This window comes from Gadus morhua, chromosome 19 (assembly GCF_902167405.1).
Source record: "Gadus morhua chromosome 19, gadMor3.0, whole genome shotgun sequence".
NCBI classification, from domain to species: domain Eukaryota; kingdom Metazoa; phylum Chordata; class Actinopteri; order Gadiformes; family Gadidae; genus Gadus; species Gadus morhua.
The window spans coordinates 18,661,027-18,687,073 of NC_044066.1; the positions used below are offsets into that span (position 1 = coordinate 18,661,027).

Here is a 26,047-nt window from a genome sequence, read left to right on the forward strand (position 1 = left end):
GATAAGAATGAGGATGGATGTTAATGAATGAACGGTGTGTACTCTTGCGCGTGTTTGTGTGTGTGTGTGTGTGTGTGTGTGTGTGTGTGTGTGTGTGTGTGTGTGTGTGTGTGTGTGTGTGTGTGTGTGTGTGTGTGTGTGTGTGTGTGTGTGTGTGTTCGGGAGTAAGAGAAGCAGGATGAATGGCTTACATTAATGTAAAAATCAACCTTGGTAGTGGTGGTGGTTCATAACACAGGTAGCTGGGCTGATGTGGAGACGGGTCAGTTCTAAGTGTCTCCACATCAGTGAGCCGAAACAGGAAGCTGTGGTCATAGCTACGTCTCCGGACGACTAGAGTATAGCGTGAGAAGTGGTGGGCTCCATGTTGTCTTTATTAACGGCTGAAATACTCCAGATTTTAATCATGCATTAAAGAGGTCTAGAGAGAGGGAAGAAATGGAACTGAAACTCTACTATTCAATCATCAGGAAATGCATCGTGAGCCTGTTTCCTACTCAGACGGTTACAATCACTTGTAAGGCCTGGTTTGGTTTTGTGTGTTCCATCCGCATGAATCAGTCGTCTCCATATTGACTCTAGTTAATAAACATGCAACATGTTAGCAGGAGAGATATTTTCTTTGTCAGAGGATAATTTTTTTTTTTTTTAGAGATATGTTCATAATATTCACAGAGAGACCAACAAAATATTTGTTGTTATATTAGTAGAGGCGCTACTGTTAAATATAGTACTTAATGACCACCTTTTATGGTTAAAAAACAAGACAAACTAAAGAGTGTTATTGTGCTTATGGTAGCTTTGAAGGCAGGTGGCCATCTTGTAAGTTATTTTATTTAAGTATATTATCCCTCAGCCATCGGAGGGATTCTATTTCTATTGTTTTGGAGGGATTTTGTTTTGATTAATTTGGGAGGATTCCTTGGGAGGTGTCTTGGGGTTGCTAGGCGACACTATTTCAAACTCTGGAAACTTCAGTGACAACATGACATATTCCTCTTCCTTTATCTTCTTGGAAAACACTTTCTTGTTCTGTTAATTTATTCATTTCATTTTTTAGATTCTAGAAAGGGAAATAATACAAATTGAATAAATCTGAATATTAATCAATCACCTTTTCTACTCGTATTTTCAATAAAAAGTTAAATGAAAAACCAAACAAAAAGTTGATTTGTAAATAGTCGATGTACAGTTTGTATCTGTAACTCGTCAGTCTGTCTTTGGTGACAGAGTCTGTCTTGCTTATAACGCACGCTACCAGTAAATAAAAAAGGAAAAAGTATATTTAGACTGTATGGTCAATTGAAAGCAAATTTTAAATTAATCTCTGATGTATATTCCTGTAACATTGCATTTTTATCTGAGGAATGATGTTATTAAAACATTGCAAATAAATTACATTTCCTACAGCTGTTTTTTTTTTTTATGCTCTCCTTCTTAATAATTTGGTCAAATTGACAATTCAGTATGGTTTTAAATCCTGCTTTGGCCTATCTGCAAACTGCAGCCTCACTGCTAGACACCACTGCTTTAATTTAATCAGTAACTATGGTCTCACCAGCCTCTCACTAGTTTCATTTCAAACCACAAAAAGAAGAAGTGAACACTTCTGCTTTTGTATTTAGAAAACTTTAAATAGTTTGAACTAAGGCATGGCATCATGAATTCCACATAAGGAAATAAAGTAATAGAATGGTAAATTTGCTATTCATTACCGTGTTATCATAACTCCCTATAAATATGTATGTATGTATTAAAATGTTTGATACGTTGTCAATGCCTGGGATGTAAACAGTAAAAGTACATCCCTTATAGAGCGCTTTTTGTTTAACTGATTTCTCAATGCAAAACAGGTGTGCCCCCCCACCCCCACATGGAGTCCAATCTCTAAGTCTGGGGCTGCTTCAGTCATCAGCCACACACACTCATTCATACACATCTATGCACCGACAGTAGCCAACTCTTGGGAGGTGTGTTTCTGGTGTCATGGTCAGGATCAACTCGACATTGACCAGGGAGGAGCTGGGATTTGACACCTCTCCATCACTAACTCGTAGTGAGCCCTTAACATGATATCGACAGAAGAGCTGTTAGTCTGAATGAGGGGTTCAGCCAGGATAGGCAATCTATGAGCACAGAGTCAATTCGAAGTAGGGTTAGCCGGCAGGTTGCCGACAGATGCGGCTTCAGGGTGCAGTCCGATGCCTTCAGCCGCGGGCTCCAAGACGCTGCTGATCAACGCGTTCCGTGAGCACCGCACGAGCGATGGGAGCCTTTCAACCAAAGTTGTTGTCTCCATTATGTTGTTCCATTTTCTCTCTTTCTTTATTAGCATTCTTCTTCTTGATACTTATCGTATTCATTTTTGCAGTGAAGTAAGTTGGTAAACACTGCGCGTGAGCTCCAGCTGTTCGTGGGGTTCCCTCACGCAACTTGGGCTGCTCGCCATCGTTCCGCATGCGGAGCGATGGGGAGGAGCTGGGCGTTGAACAGGGTAACAGGATATCCACATCAGAGCTGTGGTTAGTCTGAATGAGGGTTTTAGCCAGGATAGACAATCTATGAGCACAGAGTCCATTCAACGTAGGCTATAAACTATACACAAGAGTCAAAGGTGAGTGAAACCTCTCAATTTTGGTGTGGTGTTTGGTATGTGGTATTTGAGTAGAATTAAAATCACTGCCCAGATAACAACGGTCATTGAACTCTGATGTTGATTCTACATCATTTTGCACCCTTTTTTTTATATTGAAACAAATATATTGAAATCCTGTCCATAGATCAACGGAAATCCAATGGTAGGCTATTTCAATTATCAGGAATATTAAACAATTTTGAAATTTCAACTGAACTGAGGATCAATGGAATTTCAATCATTATTAAGTATAGAAAATGATTGCGAAATTGTAATGCCCTAAATTAAATAAGCATTGGTCAACTATGGGAAACGACCATTGTTGAAAAGCCATCGACATATTATGTGTCGATGGCTTTTCAACAACGGTCGTTTCCCATAGTTGACCGGGAAATATGATTGAAAATGCATCGATATAATATAGGCCTATATCTAGTACAATGACTGTTTGCTATCGGGTGAGTAATTTTACCTCTACTCAAATACCAAAAACCGTATAAATAAAAATACTAGGCCTACTTGGATTAACTCATGTCAACAGTGTTTCATTTTAAAATAAGGCCACTAGTTACTATGTGACTTTTCAACACATTATTTTCAAGTAGGCCTACTCTGTGACAGATTTTTCATAAACTGAAACTAAAATGAGTAATTATTACTTGATAGGTCATCATATAACATCTATGCGCTTAACGTTGCTACAAGTAGTGACGTTACTCATTACATTTCCCTGTAGCGTTTGGTATAATTTGCACTGTATTGCATTCTTCATTCAACTCCTCCCTTCCGTTCCGTTAGCATGTTGCCGTGGCGACCGTTGGGGCGGGTCTTCCTGGTTGCGTCACCTCTGATGGGGGTGATTATGCTGGCCCTGGCCCTACACCAGCGATCACAGTTGGACCGGAGAGCGACGCGTCACGGAAACCACATCAGTGTAGGAGCAATGCATGCGTGTTGAGCTGCCGAGCGGTGGAACTAACTTCATGATGTTCCTTATTAGCATCATTGAAATAACCCTTAATGGTGTTAAATAAAAAAAGGATAAGAAACTACGAGAAAAAAAAAACCTACACAATTAGAACTGCAAGAAGGCTTCGGCCTGTGGCAATCCATTGTGTCGCTCGGGGTACAACTGGTGCCCTGCTCTAAGTAATGATCAACTACCAGTTGATTAAACCAATAAACATGGTAGCTGGTGAGTTGATTACTACCCAGAGTGGCCGAAATCACATCTTAACCTCATACAGAACACATATACCTCCTGCTGTACAATTCAGGCCTTGTTGACCCAAGCATTTTTTTTTGATGTAAATTCAAACCAGATTTGTAGAGGTTATGAGCTGCCTGCCTTGCATGGAAATTCAATTTCTGGGTACAATCAAATTTGAACAGACTTGTAGGCTATGTCTAGCCTGGTCCTACCACACTCTCGTTGGCCTACTTCATTTCATTCAAATTCAAATTGAGCGGAAGTACTATTTCTGGAGTAAACAGGAAATAATGTATTTCCTTCTGCTCTGCCTGTCATAGGACCAGCAGGCTGCCAACTGGTGCGGCTTCAGGGTGCAGTCCGATGCCTTCACCCGGGTAGCGGGCTCCAAGACGCTGCTGATCAACGCGTTCCGTGAGCACCGCACGGCCAACGCGAGCGTTCGGCTAATCGCCATCGTTCCGCAGGCGGAGCGCGCGCTGTCGGGGCGCTGTGTGTTTTGCTGCCGAGAGCGAGGAGAGGTGGTTACCGTGGAGGCCAAGCGCACCACGCACCCGTCCAACTACTTTTTTTCATACGGGACGGGAGACTTCCTGTGCCCGATGCCCTCTGGCTGCCAGCCCAGGTAGGCTTTACAGAGTGGAAGCATCGCACCAATTTTACTGTTTGGGTGAAGCCACTTTGCACCCCAAAATAAACTAAAAAGAGGGGTTGGCTGTTGGTGCCCAAGTTCTTCATTTGAAGTACGTTTTTAAGTGGTTTAAATAGGAAATGTAAAGGTCTGCTATTTTGTAGTTTTAAGTGAGAACCGATTTGATCACTATAATGTTAAATGAAAATGTTTCCTTATTTCCATAGAGACCTTAGGAATGAGGTAGGACAAAGGAAGTCTTTGTTGGCCTAGGGGGTTTACGAGAGCCAAACCCATCTTAATTATACATGTCTGAATTATGGCCCTGAATCAGCGCAATTAATCTGATATGATTTAGCCTTGAACAATTTAAAAGCACGCCACTTGTGTTTACACAAGTGGCGTGTCGGTTCTAGACACATTTTACTAGGGGGGCCAAGGAAGGGCCAGTGAATAACCAAAGGGGCACAAAAAAGAGGCAAATTATATTTAAGATTATAAACTTTATTTTACTTTAAAATTAAACATTTAATTTGTAAAAGAGTTTATAACTTCAGTCTGTATTTTTCTTTCAAACTATCTTAAATTGATGGAGCTTGCCCTAAATCAACAAACTCTAATAAACATTTGTTTGGTACAAGCGTGCAAGAGAGGTAGGGCTATTGTACAGGGTACAACATACAAAGGGTCACTGAGCACTTGGACACCGGGTTTGTGTTTGTAATCCACAGACTGTTTATTTCGGTCATTTACATTTACATTTAGGGCATTTAGAAGACGCTTTTATCCAAAGCGACTTACAATAAGTACATTTGTCATAAGAAGTGCATCAATATATTGCTGTCGGTACAGAAAGGATGTTCATAGAACCAAGTGCAAGTACCACAATCGCTAGGTTAATCAATTCCCCGACATGATAGCAGCTGCTGCAGTTGCTACACAGTTAAGTGCCAATACAATACAATACACTACAATACAGTGTACAATGGTGGTCAGAAGAGGAAAGGTGGCTATGCAGAGTCGAGGTGAACTCTGAACAGGTGATTTTTGAGTCCTTTTCGGAAGATAGTGAGCGACTCTGCGGTCCTGAGAGCGGCAGGGAGCTCGTTCCACCACTGAGGCCCCAAAACCGAGAAAAGTTGTGACTTTGCTGATCGACCTTTGCTAGCTCTTAGCGATGGTGGTTCCAGTCGTCCAGCTGAGGTAGTCGAGCGGAGGGATCGAGCCGGGGTGTGTGGCTTTAGCAATGCTTGGAGGTAGGCAGGGGCAGTTCCATCGACTGCCTTGTATGCCAGTACCATCGTCTTAAATTTGATGCGAGCTACTACAGGGAGCCAGTGGAGGTCCCGGAAGAGGAGGGTCACATGGGAGAACTTTGGTAGGTTGAACACGAGGCGCGCTGCCGCATTCTTGATGCGCTGCAAAGGTTTAAACGCAGAGGCAGGAAGTCCAGCCAGGAGTGAGTTGCAGTAGTCGAGGCGGGAGATGACCAGTGATTGGACTAGAAGCTCAGCTGCTTCCCTTGTGAGGAAGGGCCGTATTCTGCGGATGTTGTAAAGTGCAAATCTGCAGGATCGGGCGACCGCAGTGATGTTTGCAGTGCAGCATAACTGGTTGTCCAATACCACACCGAGGTTTCTGGCAGTGGGAGAGGGAGATACAGTAATGTTCTCGACGGTGACCAGTAAGTCCATGTGTGGGCAGTCTTTCCCTGGGATTAGGAGAAGCTCGGTTTTGTTGAGGTTAAGCCTCAGGTGATGGGCAGTTGTCCAGGTGCTGACATCCGCCAGACATTCCGATATGCGTGTTGCTATCAGGGTTTTCTCAGATGAGGGGAAAGAGAGAAATAGCTGAGTGTCATCAGCATAGCAGTGATAGGAAAAGCCGTGTGATGCAATTACCGAGGCCAGAGAACTGGTATAGAGGGAGAACAGAAGAGGCCCCAGTACAGAGCCTTGAGGGACACCAGTGTCGAGCATGCAAGGTTTGGACAAGGAGCCATTCCATGTCACTTGATAGGTGCGGTTCGTCAGGTAGGATGTGAACCAGGAAAGGGCAGATTCAGCGATTCCAAGTTCGGCAAGAGTGGCAAGAAGGATCTGGTGGTTCACCGTGTCAAATGCTGCTGACAGGTCGAGCAGAATGAGGACCGATGAGAGGGACGAGGCTCTGGCAGCACGGAGGGACTCAGTCACCGCGAGGAGAGCCGTCTCGGTGGAGTGTGCTTTCTTGAAGCCTGACTGGTGAGGGTCAAGGAGGTCGTTAGATGAGATAGGAGGACAGTTGGTTAGCAACGGCACTTTCCAGTGTTTTAGACAGGAACGATCCCCAGCAGTTCAACTCAACACAAGTCTTTGAACATAAATTATAACTCCGCTCCAATGCGGTCCCGGGGTGCGTTCCTGGCGATCTCTGGTGCGATCGCCCAGCAGTCCAACAAACCACGTAAATTCTACTCCGCTCCAAGCGGTCACAGGGTGCGTTCCTGGCGATCTCGGATAGCGATCGCCTCTCTCTCTGCTCCCCATTCCTCTGACTACGAGACAAAGCAAGCACGTAAATACACATTGTTGATTGGTCCGATTGCGAGCAGGTGCTCTTTGGAGATAGATTTGTGTCTTTATTATGCAATCAATAATAATAGGTTTGAGAGCAAAACTTTCCACACTGCAATCAAAAAATAGGTTTGAGAGCAAAACTTTCCACACTGCAATCAAAAAAAGATTTGAGAGCAAAACTATCGACACTGCAATCAAACATTTTTTTATTGCAAGCTAAATTAATGTGATAAAAAAATTATTAATGGGAATCCAAAAGTTTTGTTTGCAAATCCAAAAGTTTTGTTTGCAAATCCAAAAGTTTTGTTTGCAAATCCAAAAGTTTTGTTTGCGAATCAAAGTTTTGTTTGCGAATCCTAAAGTTTTGCTTGCGAATCCAAAAGCTTTGCTTGCTGTTGAGCTGAATCTCGTGGGCGGTACCTACGCCGAAAGATGTAAGACACGTCTCTATTGGCCAGTCTCGATCGGAGTGACAGCTTGGCAACATCCACAGTTAGTAACGAGAGAGGGAGTTTTGAAGTCCATGATGAGACAGAGCGGGAATCGGGAGCTCCCTCTCTCGTTACTAACTGTGGATGTTGCCAAGCTGTCACTCCGATCGAGACTGGCCAATAGAGACGTGTCTAACATCTTTCGGCGTAGGTACCGCCCACGAGATTCAGCTCAACAGCTATGGCGAAACATTAGTGGCATAATTTGCTAATGTGATAAAAGATGCATTCGGGCGTATAATATTATTCCACACGCGTAGATATTAACTGCGAGCGTGCAAATGATCTCTGCGCGCACGCAAATTACCTCTGCGCGCGCGCAAATTACCTCTGCGCGCGCAAAACAGCCTCTCGCGCGCGCAAATTACCTCAGCCCTCCTCAGCCTTTCTCTCATTCAATTCTGAATTGTACAGTAAATGGCTGAAACACGTTACGTATTGTAACTCTAGATTCTATGAGTATAGGCGCAGCCTTTTAAGTGTCGGCCTCATTGTCCTTTAAATAGCTGAAGAAAAGCTGTTTATTGGGAGCAGAACGTCCGCCGGCGCCCGACTATCTGCGAAATGCGGACGTCATTGAGGCACACCGCATGCGGACGTAATTGAGGCCCACGCTGTTGGTGGTCGGGGATTACACATTTGTGCTACGGGTTATCCCTAGGCTCACGCCTAGGGATAACCCAATAGCGATAGCCTTAAAAGGCTGCGCCTATACTCATAGAATCTAGAGTTACAATAAGTAACTATCGTTTCAGCCATTTACTGTACAATTCAGAATTGAATGAGAGGAAGGCTGAGGAGGGCTGTCAATCAAATATCACGCTTCAGAAACGGCCAATCATAGGAAAGCCCGCCCTGCCTTGGTTCCTTCCCCCATAGTGCCAAAATTAAATCCGAGCGAGCGCAAAAACACCTTTCGCGAGAGGCTGTTACACGCGAGAGGCTGTTTTGCGCGCGCTGAGGTAATTTGCGCGCGCGAGAGGCTGTTTTGCGCGCGCTGAGGTAATTTGCGCGCGCGAGAGGCTGTTTTGCGCGCGCAGAGGTAATTTGCGCACGCGCAGTTAATATCTACGCATGTGGAATAATATAATACGCCCGAATGCATCTTTTATCACATTAGTGAATTATGGCACTAACGTGTCGCCATAAACAGCAAGCAAAGCTTTTGGATTCGCAAGCAAAACTTTAGGATTCGCCAACAAAACTTTGGATTTGCAAACAAAACTTTTGGATTCCCATTAATAATTTCTTTATCACGTTAATTTATCTTGCAAAAAAAATTTTTTGATTGCAGTGTCGATAGTTTTGCTCTCAAATCTATTTTTTGATTGCAGTGTGGAAAATCTTGCTCTCAAACCTATTATTTTTGATTGCATAATAAAGACACAAATCTACCTCCATAGTGCTCGCAATCGGACCCATTCCCCCCGCAGATCCAGTGTGCTCCCAACATGCCAATACTCCCCCGTACAGGCCAGACGCGGCACATTCCCCCACAGTGTCAATGTGAAAAAAAACTTGAAGTGCAAAACAATGTGCCATTTTGTAGTGACTACATTATGGGTTCGTGTTCCCCTCTTACTGGGAGTGATCGAGTGCGAGGGAACTGGCTATGAGTCACGGGGTCTAGGGGGACGGTTTATGCGGTTGCACGTATTCTAGTTCTAGCCATGCACTGTGAGTGTTTGTTCTGCTCTGTTTTTTGGATTAAAACAGTTATTATTACGCTGCCTACGTCCTCCTTTTCCTCCGGCACTACACTGGTGACCCTGACGTTCGTTTTTGTTATTTATTTGTTTACAAAAAACGTGCGAGCGAACACTGCAATTCTGAAACATGTCCACCCGAGGAAGACGTTCACAGCGGCAGACATCACCGTCTCCTGTCAGGGTGACGCAGGACGTGCGCAACCCTACTCTTAAGCTGCCAGAGTTCTGGGACTCATCGCCTGCTGCATGGTTCGCTATAGTGGAGGCACATTTCAACAAAAGCAACGTTACCGACGACAACGACCGGTACAACCATGCTGTGGCTATGTTGGGCAGCTCCACCGCAGCGCGTGTGGTGGGGTTTCTGTCCGCCCCCACCGACGACAAACAAATATGAGCGCCTCAAGGCCCTGCTCCTGGAGACATTTGAGCTGTCCACCGCAGAGAGGGTGCGCCGCTTATTTGACATGTCGGACTTGGGAGACGAGAGGCCCTGTGCACGTATGGAGAGGATGCTAAACCTGCTCGGTACAGAAGACCCCATGATCATCTTCACGGAGCTGTTTATGTGCACGCTGCCAGCTCAGGTCAGGATGGCGCTGGCTAACACCACCATCGTTGGACCCCGCGCCCTGACCAGGGAGGCGGACCGGTTCGTTGTAGCTAAGGACGAAGCAAGACCCCCTGGCCAGCAGGGTAATTCTGCGGGCCATTGTTTCTACCACGGCACTTTTGGCGCGAAGGCCAAACGGTGCCGCTCGCCCTGCTCCTTTGGACCGACGGGAAATGGCAGGGCCGGCGCTCAGTAGTAGCCCTGAGCGCTGGTGTCACCAACAGGCTGCTCTTCATACAAGAGACCGACTCCGGTCGCAGATTCCTCTGTGACACAGGTGCCCACTGGAGCATCATTCCGTCAGGGGGATCGGAGGTGGCGAAGTGGGGAGCACGGCCCGCAGTTGGTGGGTGCGGACGGCACACCTATGCGTTCCTATGGCACTAGAGCGGTGGACGTGTGCTTCGGAGGGCAACGCTTTACCTGGGATTTTGTCGTCGCAGCTGTCACATTTCCCCCCCCTTGGCGCAGATTTTCTGTGCGCCCATAACCTGTTAGTGGACGTGGGGAGCAGGCGCCTGGTCAACTCACAGACTTTCGCTTTCTTCGCCTGTACGCGGGGGGAGGCGGTCTACAGCGGGTTGTCCAACACGCTCGCCGAAAGTGACCAGTACCTTCGGCTGCTCTCCTACATCTCCGAGTTCACCACAGACATCCAGCACGTGGCTGGGAAACCCAACGTGGTCGCGGATTGTCTCTCCAGGGCGGTGGGCGGTGCGGTCCAGCTGAACTTGGACTATTCCCGCATGGCTGTGGATCAGGCCGCCGACCCTCTGTCCAAGCTCTAATGTCGTCGAACACAGGGCTGCGCCTGGAGGAGGTGCTCTTCAGTGATACAGGGGCCAAGCTCCTGTGCGACGTTTCCACTGGTCATCCAAGGCCTGTAGTTCCCACCAACTGGAGATGCCCCATCTTCGAGGCGGTACACGGTACACATCTCACCCAGGTAGGAAACCGTCCTTACGGCTGGTGTCAGAGAAATTCGTCTGGCACGGGCTCAAGAGGGATGTGAGGGCCTGGGTCGACACTTGCACTGCCTTTCAACGCGCCAAGGTGCATCGCCATGTCAAGGCCCCCCTGGAACAGTTCTCGGTGCCCGAGCGGAGGTTCGACCATGTCGACGTGGACCTGGTGGGACCCCTGCTCCCCTCGCACGGCTTCACCTACCTCTTAACCATGGTGGACAGGATGACGCGCTGGCCGGAGGCAGTCCCGCTCTCCTCAACGACAGCCCCCGACTTGGCCCGGGCGTTCATCGGAGTGTGGGTCTCCCGCTACGGCACTCCTGCTGACCTCTATTCTGACCTTGGCCCGCAGTTTACTTCGGAGGTGTGGGAGCGGTGGCGGAGAATTTGGGGGTCAAGCTCCACCGCCTACCACCCGCAGGCTAACGGACTTGTTGAGCGCTTTCATCGCTCCATGAAGGCCGCCCTTCGGGCCAGCCTCACTGACGGCAACTGGCTCGACAAACTTCCGTGGGTCATGCTTGGGCTCAGGACAGCACCCAAGGATCCTTGGTGACTTCATCCCCAAGTCGACAGAGCCCTGGTCCACCTCCGCTCAGCTCGCCTCCTTGCTGGATGGCGCCAAGACCTTCGCCCCGGTCCCGACCACGCGGCATGGTGTCCCTGCTTTGCGGGTGCCCCCGGAGCTGCAGTCAGCGGGTTACGTTTTCATCCGCCACGACGGCCACAGGGCTCCGCTACGACCTCCGTATGATGGACCCTTCCGTGTCATCGAGGCAGGAGCCAAGAGCTTCATGGTTGACGTGGGGGGTAGGCCTGTGTGTGTGTCGGTTGATCGCCTCAAACCGGCTCACTTGGACCTTGAACTGCCCCCAGACTTGGCTCTGCCACCACGCAGGGGCCGCCCCCCCCGTCCTACCCCCCCTGCCACGCCGTGGCCATTCCCCCCTCCAGCCCCTACAAGCCCCCAGAGCTTGCGGCCCTCCGATCGTCGCTGCCACCCGCCCCACCCAACAAGAGGATGTGATGGACGATGTCACGCCTCCTCCCGCACCTCCTGACTTTGCCTACAGTCGTAGGGGCCGGGCCATACGCCCTCCCCGCCGCGGGGATTTTGAATATTGAGGTGAACACTGGGGGGGCTGGTGTAGTGACTACATTATGGGTTTGTGTTCCCCTCTTACTGGGAATGATCGAGTGGGAGGGAACTGGATATGAGTCACAGGGTCTAGGGGGAAGGTTTATGCGGTTGCACGAGAGTTCTAGCCATGCACTGTGAGTGATTGTTCTGCTCTGTATTTTTGATTAAAACGGTTATTATTACGCTGCCTACGTCCTCCTTTCCCTCCGGCACTACAATTTCCTATTTATTTGATCAGTTACAGTGTGGAGAAACTGTGTTCACAAGAGGCTGAGCTTACAGGAAGGGTTGCAGCAATCTTGCACAGTCTAAAGAGCTCAAAGGAAACTTCCCTGTTCTACTGTTCTTTCCTCGTTTAATGATAGCTGCTATTAGAAGAAAAAAACGTAGGGGCATGCATTCGATTTCGTTGCATAACCATCCCTCCCTACTTAACACGGGCAGATAGCCTACTACTCTTTACTCAAATGTATTTTTTATCCCAATGCAGCAGCCAAAACTGATGAAAATACGTGGTTAACTTCACAACATTTTGTAGCCTAGACCTAGCAAGGATACGGATATTAGGATGATTCTGCTTCGATGAGTTTGCTTGGATATGATTACGTTTCTAAATGTATCGAGATCAGACATTTACAAACTTAATTTCATCATCAGTGTGAGGAACTACAGTAACACGGTTATGTGCAAGAACAACGAGTCACTTACGAAATGAAATCGCTTTGCTTAGCCTCGACTCTGGAGCTCGCAACTGGAGAAATCGTACAGCGCCTTTCTCCAAGAGTAGTCGCTGCGCTCTCATTCCCCGAGCAGTAGCAGCAGCCGTGTTTGGGTGCGCCGCTCTAATTAACCCGTGTAGAACGATGCGTCGCATTAGTTCCGAAAAATTAGTAAAATCCTAATTGTTTTATTTGGTGAGCACGGGGGGACCACAGGGGGGGGGGCAGGGACATGTCCCGTAGGCCCCCGTGTAGAACCGCCATTGGTTAAGCATCTCACTGCATGGGAAAGACGGCTAACGAAGCTAGCTGGATTAAAAGTCAACGTCACAACGCCATTCATAAATATACATTTTAGTCACGTATGGGTCAATTTTTTGCCTGTTTTTCAACTTTTTGTTTTTTTAAAGCTGACATATTATACCACCAGTTGTGAGTGTGATTAGCGTCACAAGCCATTTTGAATACTTGCTTCTTCTGACATCACAAGTGGGCGTATCCACCAAGATATATGACGGATAGATGAGCAACGTTTTGAGTGATCTATCCAGGGCATGTCTAGGTGGCCACGCCCACTTGTGACGTCGGAAGAGGTAGATTTTAAAAACGGCTTGTAGCAGCTGTAACACTCACACCTGGTGGTATAATATGTCACCTTTTAATGTTGGGGGGGCGAACGATTTCCCAGGTACGTCGGGCTGGTGTCGGAGGACGGCAAGGACCTCTCCGACCTCACCCTCCTGCCCGTCCTGAACCGGCGCGCCCCAGAGCGCTCCCGGATGCCCCTGAACTTCACGCTCTGCATGCCCAGCCTGTTCAACCACTACGACAACGTGCTGCAGTTCGTCCAGGTGTGGACACTCATCTGCAGCATGGCTATGCACTCTTAGCCCCCCCCCCCCCCCCCCCGGCTCTCTTGAAAACATAGCTGTGGGAAAGAAATAACTACCACTAAAAGTTTCTATTTTTGAAATTGAATACAATGAGTGGCCTCTAGTGGTGAGGTTGCAGATTGCAACCATCTGAATCTCCCCGTCCCCCTGTCCCCTCCCAAGTACTATGGTGGCCTTTACTGACCTGTATTGTGTAATGGTGCGGTCAGAACAAAAGCAAACTGTAAACTTTTCTGGTGCCAAAAGTTAAAACCCATGAAAATGTTAGGGTTTTTAACTCATTTAGCATTTTTATACCAGACTTCAGGAACTGAACACTGATAAGCTGTCACGTCACATCATCGTCAAGTTCATTCTGCTAGATGCCATGCAATCCTATACCCTGGATCTTTTAAATAAAATGTTTAACTATGACTTGAAGGATGTGAGGTTGCAGTGAGGAGCAAAAAGCCAATTGACAGTGGAACCGAGGTCCCGATAACTTCCGTACGCATGTTGTTATCTAAATCTATGGAAGACCAGTCTTTAAGTATCTGTCAGGAGTCTAACACTTGCAACATAAGTCCTGAGAACTTATCACTGTTATGACGACTGTAAAGACCAGCAGAAACAAGTAGTCTAAGAGGACCTGGTCAAACGAAAACGAATACAATATGAATTCTGCTCCGAGGTTAAAGTTGTCAATTAAAGAAAATTACATTTATTATTTGATTGGAAATTGAAAGAAGAGTATGCTTGTGTGTTTGTGCAGGCGATGGAGCTCTACCAGCTGCTAGGTATCCAAAAGGCCTTCCTATACAAGACGAGCTGCTCCGCTACCATGGAAACGGTGCTTCAGTACTACTCCGGCAAAGTATGCGGACAAGCTAAGAGTCGTCTAAGAGTCTTGGGGTTGCACTACATTACAAGGGACAGAGGAAAACATTAACATTAGAGAGAATATAGAACACCGCAAGAACACCTTTTTATGACTGTGTTTTCTGGTTTTGGTGTCCACACCATGTACCTGACCTTTGACCTAATGAGCAAGGTCAAAGGTCAGGTACACACCCCCCCCCCCCCCCCCCCCCCCCCCCCTTCCCAGCCACCTGGGGAGGGTCATAATAATAACATTGTCATAGCCCGTATTCCTATCCTCTCTTAACGTTTCATGTGCCGTGTTTGAATTGGCCCACTTATCCCCTATATATAGTCCACTCTTTCGGATGACACCATGTAAGTGTAAACCTACTTCCACACTGCAGCCCACAAAAGACCCCCAAAACATGATCACATTCTTGCACAGGTGGGTTTTCTTCAGGTGTTGCCCTGGCCAATCAGCTCCCACTTGAAACCGTCCTCCAGCTGGCTTCCGTCGACTTCGCCCGGGGATATCCACTACTACGGCCAGATCCCCGCCAACAACGACTGTCTCTACAGGAACATGCACCAGTCCCGATACGTCCTCATGCATGACCCAGATGAGGTGATCGTACCCACCGGTAGGTCGGCTCTGGCCTCAATAGAGGCCAATACTCAATGTTAAAGTGTGCGCTTCGAGATGAATGTCTATCTGGCATTTGCTGTGCATCCGTTGATGACCAAATATTGGTGCAGCCTTAAATATTGGCAATTTGATTAAATGACTTGGTGATTGTGGTCTTGGATGTTAATGCAGACTTCTCCTAATCTTTTAACGTGGTTTTTCAGTCTATTTACGATAACTGTTTTGATTGCTCTGTCTATTTAAATTCTGTGAACCTAGGCAATCCTTGACCGTCATGAACGGAAACTCCCTCCACAGAGCACTGACTAGGCGGAGCATTTTGACATTTCTGGAAAAGGCTTTAACCAGGTTCAGGATGTGACCTGAGATTGGGATGGTCTCATGAGACTAGGTTTTCCAAAGTGGCTTTTAAGGATGAGGTCTCTGGTGTCGCTCGGGGTTCAGGGAGGCCTGACTGAGAGTGAGTGACATTGAGAATGATGATGATAATAATGATGAGAATCGTTTGACAGGCAACGTGTCTTTTCAAACGTTGATGTCTGATCTGGAGAAAGCCCATGGCGAGAACGTCAACTTCTACTTTCCCAACAACATTTTCCGTCTGGAGGAAAAGGAGGAAAACAGCAAGTATGTGTTTCAGCTGCAAGATAACAAAAAAGGTCCCAAAAAACCTAGTCCCAAACTTTACCCTCGCTCAACATCCCATTCCCAAACTTTTCCCATGTTCCACATCCCATTCCCAAACTTTTCCTATGTTCCACAACACAGTCCCAAACATTTCCCTCGTTCCACATCACAGTCCCAACCTTTCCCTTCAATAGGGCTAGCCCTAAGCCCTAACCCTGACCCGTCGCTCCTCTGCAGGTATGACCTTCTGGAGTGGAAGCACCTTCCCGGCACCAACTTCCTGTTGCACACGCTGAGGGAGACGGACGGGGCGGGTGGGAAGCTGGTCCTGGATCCACGCAGCGTTCTCCAGATGGAGGTCCACGCCGTCCAGGCACACTTCAACAAAGGCCGCACAGAGACGGTCAGCGGTTCACACTGTCCCACACACGGTCCATTCATCCATACGTCTTCTGATCCATAGTTTGTTCACAATTAGATGAACATCGAATGTCATCGATGATTGGCAAGTGGGGAAAATGCTCATTGCAAGTTAGCTGAGGAGTCTTGTCTTTCACGCAGTCTTAAAAAAAAGGAATTCACTTTTGAAATGTAACACGATAAATTACAAGATGATCGTACAAACCATAACACGTTTTCTGTTCAATTGGCTCAACGTTTCAGCGCGAATAAGCGATACCGTCGATCAGATGAATAACATCAGAGGTGACATAATAGTCACACCTTGTGGTATAATATGTCCCCTTTAACGCCCTCACTGCAGATTGGTTCAGAGCAGGGCCTCCTCCACCACGTCCGCCGGAGGAAGAACAGCCAGCAGAAGAGTGACCTGGTCCGGGAAGAGGGGCTGCTGAAGATGGCTCCGGCTCTAGTCCAACGGGTCAACCGCGCCCTGAGCAGCATGGGTCTCCTCAACACCTCCTTCGGCCCGGCACCCCACTGATGCTCATCGTCTGCCGACTCCCCCAAACGTACATTTTCGATCCTCTGTGAGCTGTGTATGACGGATAAGATCCCCGCCCCGGGTGGAACAACGGCACTGACGCAAGCGAGAAGAGATGCCCCTCTCTTGTCCCTAGGAGGCGGTTTTACGAGGCGGTTTTACGTTCAGTGTTGTTTACTGAGAACTTGCATAACTCTTTGTTGCTTTACCCTACATACAACAGTATGCGCGCAGGCACATTTCAGTACCATATATGACAGTCACAGTCGGCAGAGGCTTTGGTGACCGCATTAATGCCTCGTGCCTACTGCCTCCGTCCGTTGACTGATCCCCATTGACTTTGAATGGGGACGGACGCGCAATGCATTGTGGAATCGTGCGCTGAAGGCTCCGTCAAAAAGTTTAACGATTTTCAACTTTTTCGGCAGCAACGGATCCGTCATCCAATCAGATCGCGTATGCAAATGTGTGTAATGTCTCGGGCTCTGACGACCCCGGAAAGCTCCCCAAATCCGTCAGCCACGCCTTCCGACGTCCTTTGACTGACGGTGCAGTGGGCACGAGGCGTTAGCTGTATGTTTCAGTCAAGGGGGATCCAAAGAGGAGTATCAGAACCAAAAATGGTGCTTGTCGCCTATCCAGATTATAGATAAAATATATGTCAGATTCCCATTCCCCTTCCATTCTGTGATCGGCAGTGATCGGCAATCGGTAGATCTTGTTTTTGGTAATCGGTGATCGGAGCATCTCTAGCTAGTACTATCTGTAAGAGCCATTTTCCTGTTTTCCATAACCCTAACCCTGGGGTTAAGGTTAGGGTTTTATACCTTTATACCTGTGAGGGCACAGGTATAAAGGGTACGTCATTTGGGTTACCTCTGTTGTTTGACCCCGGAAGGGGTCAAACAATGTTATGTTTCTGAGGATGTTATGTTTCTGAGGATCTATATGAATGTATTCCGTATTCACATGCAATAGGTGTCATGGTGAGGAAATAAACGAGTTGCAAACCGGAGACCATCGCACGGAACATTCATTGCTTCACGCCGCTGCATAGTATGAACGTTTGGGAAACATCAACACAGCGGGTCAACGAGGTCAGCCAGGGGTCAAACCACACAGAGCATACGTATTGGATGTGGCTCCTATACTATCTATTGAATTCTCAGGAAGTTTCTCAGGAAGTTCTAAGCTTGTACCACATAAAAAGGGGTGAAAAGTATTCATGCATACAATTTTTATTTCACCTCTTTGTACATACAAAAATAAAACGTATACTTTTGCACCCCATTGCGCGTCATCGTTCACATTATATTACCACAGCGCGATCGTACCACCACGGTGTCACCTCGGCAGCTGGTGAGTGGCCATGTGCTTCTTCAGGTTCCCGTTCTGGGAGAAGTCCTTGCCGCACCGGGGGCACCGGTGGGGCTTGACCCCGTTGTGGCTCAGCGTGTGGCGCTTGATGCAGCTGGCGGTGAAGAAGCGCTTGGGGCACAGCGCGCAGGGGAACGGCCGCTCCCCCGAGTGCAGGCGGCCGTGGACCGCCAGGTGGCTCTTGGTGTAGAAGCTCACGGGGCAGAGGGCGCAGCGGAACGCCCGCCCCCTCCGGTGCACCCGCTGGTGCTGGTAGTACCCCGACTTGCTGCCGAAGCGCCTCTCGCAGGGCAGGCAGCGGTAGCGCAGCGCGTGGAGCTCCAGGTGCGTCGTCAGCTGCTCGCGGAGGGGGAAGGTCTTGTCGCAGAGCGGGCACCGCGTCTCCTCGTCAGCCCCCCCCCGCGGGGCCCTCGGGGGCCCTTCCTCTCCCTCGGGCCCTGCAGGGGGGGACAGGGAAGTCGGCATCTCCTCCCCGGCCACCCTCTCTCCAATACCCTCGCCCTCGACACCTTTTCTCCTCTTCCTCGTCTCGGCGGACGCGGGCGCTTGCTCCAGCACGTCGCCATTCCCGTTCCTCCGTCCCCTCTTCTGGTGCCTTCCGTCCACAGCTCTTCTCCGGCTCTCGGGCGGCCCTCGGCCCCGTGAAGGCGCCTGTCCCACGCCAGGTTCTGTAGTGGGAGGTAGGTGGGGTTCTGGAGTGGCGGAGGCGTGGGGTGCTGGCGGTTTGGGGGGGTTGGGCTGTAGGGGGGCGGTGGGAGAGGCACTGCTCTGGTGGAGGTGGATCTTCGAGGCCGGCTGAGCCACGACGGGCCGCCGGCGAGGGGAGGACAGCCCGCTGCCTGGGGGGGGGGGGGGGAGTAGAGCAGCCGAGAGTGAGGGGAGCATTCGTGACAGCGCATGTCAACGGATACTGCGAGCGAAGATATTGTACACATAGAAGAATATATTAAAACAGAGGAATGTACATCGTTGAGGGTTGGTGTGAGAAGCACAAGATCGTGTGTGTGTGTGTGTGTGTGTGTGTGTGTGTGTGTGTGTGTGTGTGTGTGTGTGTGTGTGTGTGTGTGTGTGTGTGTGTGTGTGTGTGTGTGTGTGTGTGTGTGTGTGTGTGTGTGTGTGTGTGTGTGTGTGTGTGGATGGATGGTTCAAGCTGTCTCATCTTGCGTGACTCAATGCCAGCCTGGGGGTCATTGAGTAATCGAAGCATACAGGTTAAACCAGCCATCCGCACACACCTTTGGGGAGATCTCCGGAATGGAACCCCTTCCTCCATCACGCTACAAACTCAACGTCAACCCCTGTCCCTGGTCATCAGAGAGGACAGTACAGCCACGTAATGCGCCAAGGGAAGACTTATACAGTCATTCATAGATATATCATTTAATTACAGAAAAAGTATCAAAACAAAAAAAGTACAGGAACCAACAGGAAGAGACAGAAGGCGAATACAAGAAAGACAACAGACTTTAAATGAACTCATTCTCCCCACAGGGCTTATAAGCCCCCCCCCCCCCCCTTACCCCCTACCCCTGACAATTGGGAAAATGCTACCCTGCGCGTGAACGCGCAAAATGAGGGTTAGGGGTGAGGCCGGAGTTTTATGTGAAGGGGTGAATTGGGAATCAGCATTAAGCTCATGTCTGCGCCAGGCCACGTCTCACCTGATGCTTTTGTGGGCAAAAACTCCTCGTTGTGGCCCACGGAGCTGTCCCAGGAGTCCTCATCTATCACCAGGAGGTCAGAGTCACTGCCGTGCTGCGCTTCCCAAAGATAGACCGCAGGGGCTTTGGGAGGGAGCGATAGGCTGGCCATGACTTCCTCCACGCGCAGCGACTCTGAGGGAGTCAAGATGATCAGCAGTGTTCACAATGAACACACACTACCATTGAATGAACACACACTACTATTCAATCAGTGTTGCGTATTAAGACAAACGCTTGGCCAGCAGATCTATTCACTCACAGGTAGAAATAAAAAATCATTCTTAAAGTGGATGCTGCACGCTGAACATGTTATATAAGACAAGATGGTACTTGAACAGGACATGTGGTTGCCACAGCAGTGATGCAACATGAAACAAAATTACAATGTATAAGGAAAACAATGCTACGATTTATAAGAGGAAGGAAATAGACAAACAAATAAAGAGAAAAACAAATAGCCAGTCATGAGTTCAATATGGATAAGAAGAACCCATATTATTCTCCTCTGGTTTTGTCTTGGTCTCGTGGTAGAGTTAGGATGCATATTATATTCTTTACAGCTATTATTGTAGGCCCTGGTTCTTTAAAGATCTGATCTATGTCGTGTTTATTACGAGAAGCACGAGGAAATATAAAATATAATAATCAATTATATCTTTCATTATATGAGCAACCGTAGCAGACATATGTAGCCTACTTTATTAATCCCAGAGAGGAAATGAAGGTAAGGTAAGGTACACATAAAAAACAAGTTATATTAAAGTTAGAGACTATATAATAATTAAACACCTATCAAAAATCTAGATATGAAATGCACATTTACATACAAGTTAGTTGACCCGAAGAAGACAACCCCAGCGATATTAGGGATTTGGTTGAATTGGCACACGGCCTGTTATTATCATTCTTATCACTGATACCATTTAGGCATTACAAAATAAAAGAATAAAATAAAACCCTCATTAATCATTACAAACATTTTTGGGGTGAGGGTCCCCCATTCCAACATAAGACCTGGCTTAAATAATCTTCATTCCCTACCTCGGCAATAGACAACGGAATCATTAAGTCACGCACCGACGCTGCTTTCCATCATTTTCATCATAACAGACATAACCTACATCATAACAAACAGTAGCTGGTCCCAGGGAGAAACTAGTGACCAAGGTTTTCGTTTAGCAGTTGGAACCAAATTTCCGGGTACATTATGTTTTTTCCTTGACGATCCGCCTAGTTGTTCCACACACCTGTCCCACAGGTGACATCTGGTGGAAGACGAATATCAATACAATGAAACCCCTGAAGCTGATACTTGGCCCATACTTGTAGTCAGTGTGGAGAACCGTAGGAACTGATCGCGCAGACGTCTCCGTCCAGCCCCCATTGTATGCGTCCACGTGGTTGACTTAAAGCAGTCCGTAGGAAGCGGGTATAAACGCATAATGGAACTCATGAGGTAAGCATTGGGCTGTATGCCTGGCTAAATGTCAGCAGCATCAACAGACATTCATAATTATCAGGGACTGCCAGTCAAAGCCATTCGAGTTTGTAGTGGTGCGTTCTCAACATGCCCAATCATTGACAGCAGTAGAGAGCGACGGCAAAATACGGTACTGTCTCAAGTTAGAACTTGGTATGATATAGCATAGGTTAGGTTGACTTTTCAACCTAGGTTGAAAAGTCTCATAGACTCTAAAGGCACTAAGATTTTTTTAGTGACTTTTTAACCTTGCTAGGTCCTATCCACATTGTATACTGTTACTTTATAATTAAAAGGTGACAAGTCTTCCTCTTCAGCTAAAAAGTTGTTCTGTGTGTTGACAACTTGTAGAAATAGGATTTTATAATATTTCATAGGAAAACCTCACTGTTTACATCCTGAGCACACCACTGGCAACGTCACATCCATCAATAAGATATGGTCCTCACAGGCAGATTAGGATCCCAACCTAATAAAGGAGGACCTAATAGGGTGTATCAAACATGGAGTGGCATACAACTTACAAAGGAGTAGCCTAGTTGCCCCCTTTCCCAACACCCGCGAAGGCCACGGAGAACCCTTCCAAAACGAGACTTTCCTTAAGTTTTTTTTAATTGAATTTACAATATTTCCAAAAATATATAAGCAATAATAAACAATAAAATAAAACTATGAAACAAGTTGACAGTTACAATCAAGTAATATTAACAAACAATGAAAACCACAAATGTTCAGAAACTGTCTTAGCACTTGCCTCACCCGATCGAAAAGGGGTGACAAGAAGAAAAACGTATCTAATCTCATCCCTTCTCCCTAAATGATGGATCAATAATAGTTTAGTAGGTACGGGCGTCTGCTCGTGGCAGCTGCCGTTTCGTGCAGTCAGAAGCGGAGTGCCTACCCCTACACAAGTTTTACTTTTAAATATATCATCACATAAGTATTTGTCTTTGCAATGTCTGATTTTTAACATTTTTAATCGTACACGATTTTAAAATTGTATGATATCATAGTTTTTTTTTTACATGATTTGTCGCTGCACATGGACTCCAGTAGAGTCACATAACCTGGTTGTTGTTCGTACAGACCAGTAGCCAGCGGTGTCTCACCTCGACAGCTTCCTCTTCCACACCGAAACCATGAGGGCTCTCTGTCCGGGCACGTTCAGTTCTTCTCCCTCCTGGTGGTCCCATAATCTCACCCTAACTGATAAAGCTTCAGCCTACTGATCACATCTGTATTCAACCTCTCCCTCTCTCTCTCTCTCTCTCTCTCCCACTCACTCACTCACTCACTCACTCACTCACTCACTCACTCACTCACTCTCTCTCTCTCTCTCTCTCTCTCTCTCTCTCTCTCTCTCTCTCTCTCTCTCTCTCTCTCTCTCTCTCTCTCTCTCTCTCTCTCTCTCTCTCTCTACCCCTTTCTCTCTCTCTCTCTACCCCTCTCTCTCCCCTCCTCTCTCTCTCTCTCTCTCTCTACCCCTCTCTCTCTCTCTCTACCCCTCTCTCTCTCTCACTCACTCACTCACTCACTCACTCACTCACTCACTCACTCACTCACTCACTCACTCTCTCTCTCTCTCTCTCTCTCTCTCTCTCTCTCTCTCTCTCTCTCTCTCTCTCTCTCTCTCTACCCTCTCTCTCTCTCTCTCTCTCTCTCTCTCTCTCTCTCTCTCTCTCTCTCTCTCTCTCTCTCTCTCTCTCTCTCTCTCTCTCTCTCTCTCTCTCTCGCTCCATTCACCCGCTTAGCATACGCTCAGATATGCCACAGGGTAAAGCAAAACACACATGCACTTATACAAATGTAAAGCATTCCATACAGTGACTTTTACACATACAACTGTGTGATAATCTGAACAATCCACACATTTCACTTGTGGATGAGCAACATTTTCTAATACAAATAGCATTTCCCCACAGTAATTTAATTTAGTTCCTCGTTTACAGCCCCATACTATTGTAATGCAACCGAAGTACTTCTTGAAAGGTTGATTTCCCGTAGCACATTGTATCTGTGTGTGGAATCTTGTGGTTTAAGTCTTTCCTTTCATGAGAAGAATGTCAGGGTTTTCTTTGTCACAAAGTGTGTGTTTACCCTTGGAGCCATGGTGGCACTCTGTCTTACTCGATCCCTTCATTTTCTACAGATCCTGGTTTGTCGCATGTTTCTGGAGAAGTGTCTAGCCAAAGACCAACAACAAAAAAAAGTAGGATTAGTAGACATACTAGCAATACGATACAGTGTATTTGTAGTTCATTACATTTGCCTGGTTAAAGCAATTATATTTTCATGTTTTCTCTTAGTTCGGGTAAAGGTATTTTATGATGGTATTTTTTCTTGGAATTTATTTGATTTGTGTGCCTCATTTAGAATCAAACCACATTATTTACTTGTTTGCTTCGTGGTATAAACACAAACCCTGAATCAGCAACACTATATTCTAGTATCAAATAGCAAAGCAGTGCATTCCTGAAAGGAATCTGTCCGGGAATATGATTCAAATCTTTGTGTGTGTGTGTGTGTGTGTGTGTGTGTGTGTGTGTGTGTGTGTGTGTGTGTGTGCGCGTGTGTGTCTGAGTCTGAAGAGATAACACACCATAATGGCTTTCATTGAAGTATCTCCATGTTCCATATCTCCAGAGTGCCACTGAACCATCAAACCCAGGTACCCGCACACTCTTCTAATCATCTCCACTTAATTCCCCTCCCCCCAAGACAGACAGACACACACACACACACACACACACACACACACACACACACACACACACACACACACACACACACACACACACACACACACACACACACACACACACACAATGTCACGGCAAAACACCTATTCCCATACACATCCACTCAAGCACAGACACACGCACACAACCTCGGTACGATCTCTTTCAAAACTGTTTTATTTTTTATGTTTTCCACATTAGAATGATTCTGGGGGAATTAATGGTGGGATGCAGGCTGGGATAGACATAAACAAAAAAATAGATGTGAGGGCGCGTTTCTCTCTCCCTCTCTTTGCTAAGGTGCTCCGTCTGTGTAACGGTGCATTCTTCCGCCCCTGGGATGGGGAATATCCGGCCCAGCCTCACGCAGGTTGCAGATCAAAAGTTGGGGTTGGCTTTGAAAAGGCATTATTGGGATTGAGGTAATAATAGAGGAAGTGGGCATAACCACATGCTTGGGATTCTGTTAAGACGGTTGACTATGAAGGTTGCATACATAGGTCTATGGGCCTACATCATAAATCCATGAGTCCATACAATTAAATGTTATCCCAAAAAGTGATTGTTTTATTTGGTTTGACAGAAGTCTCATTGCAACAAATTTGATGGGAATACATTTTGGTAAATGCCAATGTTTATTGACAAAATACAATGAAACAATTCCAAACTGTTCTTCTATAACAAATAAATAATGGCTTATTTAATTATTATCTGATTAATTTATCTCCAATATAAATACCCAATTTTATATTCAAATATGATAGTCTTTTTTTTGTAAACAGTGTAAGGCTACTTTTTGTAATGGATAACACTTAAAAAAATAAAGAGAATTGTGGATGGAAATTTACCAAGATTGCCACCAAACAAACACAGTGATGCTGTGTACAGTGTCTTGGGAAGTTCTAAAAAAGAATCTCAATATGTTACCCTTGACCTACTTTAAAATATCACATCTTCGAGTGGTACAAAGCGTTTATTTTTATTTTTTAAAGTAGGCCTATTATAGTCTCAACGTATAAAGTCAAGAAAACCCTCATGCTTCTATTTCTATTCTAAACTTCTAGTAAAGCTCGCCGTCGCTGTTACACTCCGCCCCACGTGGCTGGCCGGTTTTACCACTTTTACGCGCGTCTCCGGGCGACATCTCCAAGACGCCGGACGCGCTCCGCTCCAGCACCCCCTGCAGCTGGCGGATGTAGTCGATGGCCGCACGGAGGGTCTCCACTTTGCTCAGTCTCTTCTCCTCCAATTCCCGCGGCAGGTGTTCCCTGAGCCGCGCGTAACCGTCGTTCACGCAGCGCACTCGATGACGCTCTCTCTCGTTGCGCTTCCGAATGAACGCCGGCTCGTAGGCATAGTCACACACCCCGCCGAGATCCAGATGATGTCCGCGGAAAGGCAGGTAGGCCAAACGACCGGTGACGGCTTGACCCGAGGCGTCCAGGTAGGTCGCGTCGAGGTGGAACGGAAGCGCCAGCGCGTCTTTGTAGCCTTGCGCGCGGCGCGTCTTGTCCGCGGACGCGCCGTGGTGGAGCGCTAGTTGCCGCCGGACGAACGAGAAGTGCTCCATTAACTCGGCGGTGTGACGAGACATCTTGGAAACACACACGAAAAGCACAAGTTAAAGCATAGTCAAGATTGAGGGCAGCTTCGATTCAGGGAACCTGCTAAGCATCCTCCTAATTTATTTATTAATTTAGTTATGAAACACCCAACCCAGCGATTCTTACCCCTTTAGTGTCTTCGTGAAATCATCCTCTTTCAAAGCTTTTTGCAAGAAATGAACGTATGCCGTTTAAGTTTAGTGATGTCTCTGAGTATTCGGGGCACAGATGCGATTGAAGTGACAAGCGAGGCAGCCTTCTTCTTGATATGGGGCTTTCTGGATGGGTGTGTTCTTGGGCGGAGATGAAACAGTAACGGCCGAGAGGATTTAGAGATCCAACCCTGGTAGGAGATGAAGGCGGAACAGCTTATTAAGCAGTCACAGTGAAATGGTGAAATAGTTACGATAAATAATAACGCTTTCATTGATGCCTCTTGATCTTTATTTGGCTAGTATTGCATTAATTCGTGTGGCTTTCTTAAGGCAGACCAAACTAAAATGAAACTTTACGCACGGAAACAC

The 26,047-nt window shown here is 47.1% G+C and overlaps 3 protein-coding genes across 3 annotated transcripts; 1 reads left to right on the top strand and 2 right to left on the bottom strand.

Annotated features, from left to right (window-relative positions):
• Nucleotides 1–1,928: 1,928 nt before the first annotated feature.
• Nucleotides 1,929–17,636, top strand: LOC115532199 (uncharacterized). Its single transcript, XM_030341802.1, has 9 exons — nucleotides 1,929–2,614; nucleotides 3,434–3,569; nucleotides 4,166–4,470; nucleotides 13,361–13,523; nucleotides 14,317–14,418; nucleotides 14,851–15,046; nucleotides 15,564–15,678; nucleotides 15,916–16,081; nucleotides 16,442–17,636. Exons 2-9 carry the CDS (start codon nucleotides 3,435–3,437, stop codon nucleotides 16,619–16,621), a joined length of 1,362 nt encoding a protein of 453 aa, XP_030197662.1. The 5' UTR covers nucleotides 1,929–2,614; nucleotide 3,434; the 3' UTR covers nucleotides 16,622–17,636.
• Nucleotides 17,637–17,965: 329 nt separating this feature from the next.
• LOC115532665 (zinc finger protein 768-like) lies at nucleotides 17,966–19,810 on the bottom strand. Its single transcript, XM_030342544.1, has 2 exons — nucleotides 19,660–19,810; nucleotides 17,966–18,837 (listed from the first exon to the last, which is right to left on the bottom strand). The coding sequence occupies exons 1-2, from the start codon at nucleotides 19,808–19,810 to the stop codon at nucleotides 17,966–17,968; spliced, it is 1,023 nt and encodes a 340-aa protein (XP_030198404.1).
• A 4,263-nt stretch (nucleotides 19,811–24,073) lies between these two features.
• LOC115532213 (achaete-scute homolog 4-like) lies at nucleotides 24,074–25,863 on the bottom strand. The gene is made up of 2 exons (XM_030341831.1): nucleotides 25,650–25,863; nucleotides 24,074–25,513 (listed from the first exon to the last, which is right to left on the bottom strand). Exon 2 carries the CDS (start codon nucleotides 25,511–25,513, stop codon nucleotides 24,980–24,982), a length of 534 nt encoding a protein of 177 aa, XP_030197691.1. The 5' UTR covers nucleotides 25,650–25,863; the 3' UTR covers nucleotides 24,074–24,979.
• Nucleotides 25,864–26,047: the final 184 nt, after the last annotated feature.

Bases quoted from the DNA above. Each gene is read 5' to 3' on its own strand.
- LOC115532199 (XM_030341802.1), top strand. From the start codon at position 3,435: ATGTTGCCGTGGCGACCGTTGGGGCGGGTCTTCCTGGTTGCGTCACCT. The intron at 4,471-13,360 runs GTAGGCTTTACA...ACGATTTCCCAG, and splicing joins CCCTCTGGCTGCCAGCCCAG to GTACGTCGGGCTGGTGTCGG. The intron at 13,524-14,316 runs GTGTGGACACTC...GTGTTTGTGCAG, and splicing joins ACGTGCTGCAGTTCGTCCAG to GCGATGGAGCTCTACCAGCT.
- LOC115532665 (XM_030342544.1), bottom strand. From the start codon at position 19,810: ATGGCCAGCCTATCGCTCCCTCCCAAAGCCCCTGCGGTCTATCTTTGG. The intron at 18,838-19,659 runs GTGAGACGTGGC...CCCCCCCCCCAG, and splicing joins TTTGCCCACAAAAGCATCAG to GCAGCGGGCTGTCCTCCCCT.
- LOC115532213 (XM_030341831.1), bottom strand. From the start codon at position 25,513: ATGTCTCGTCACACCGCCGAGTTAATGGAGCACTTCTCGTTCGTCCGG.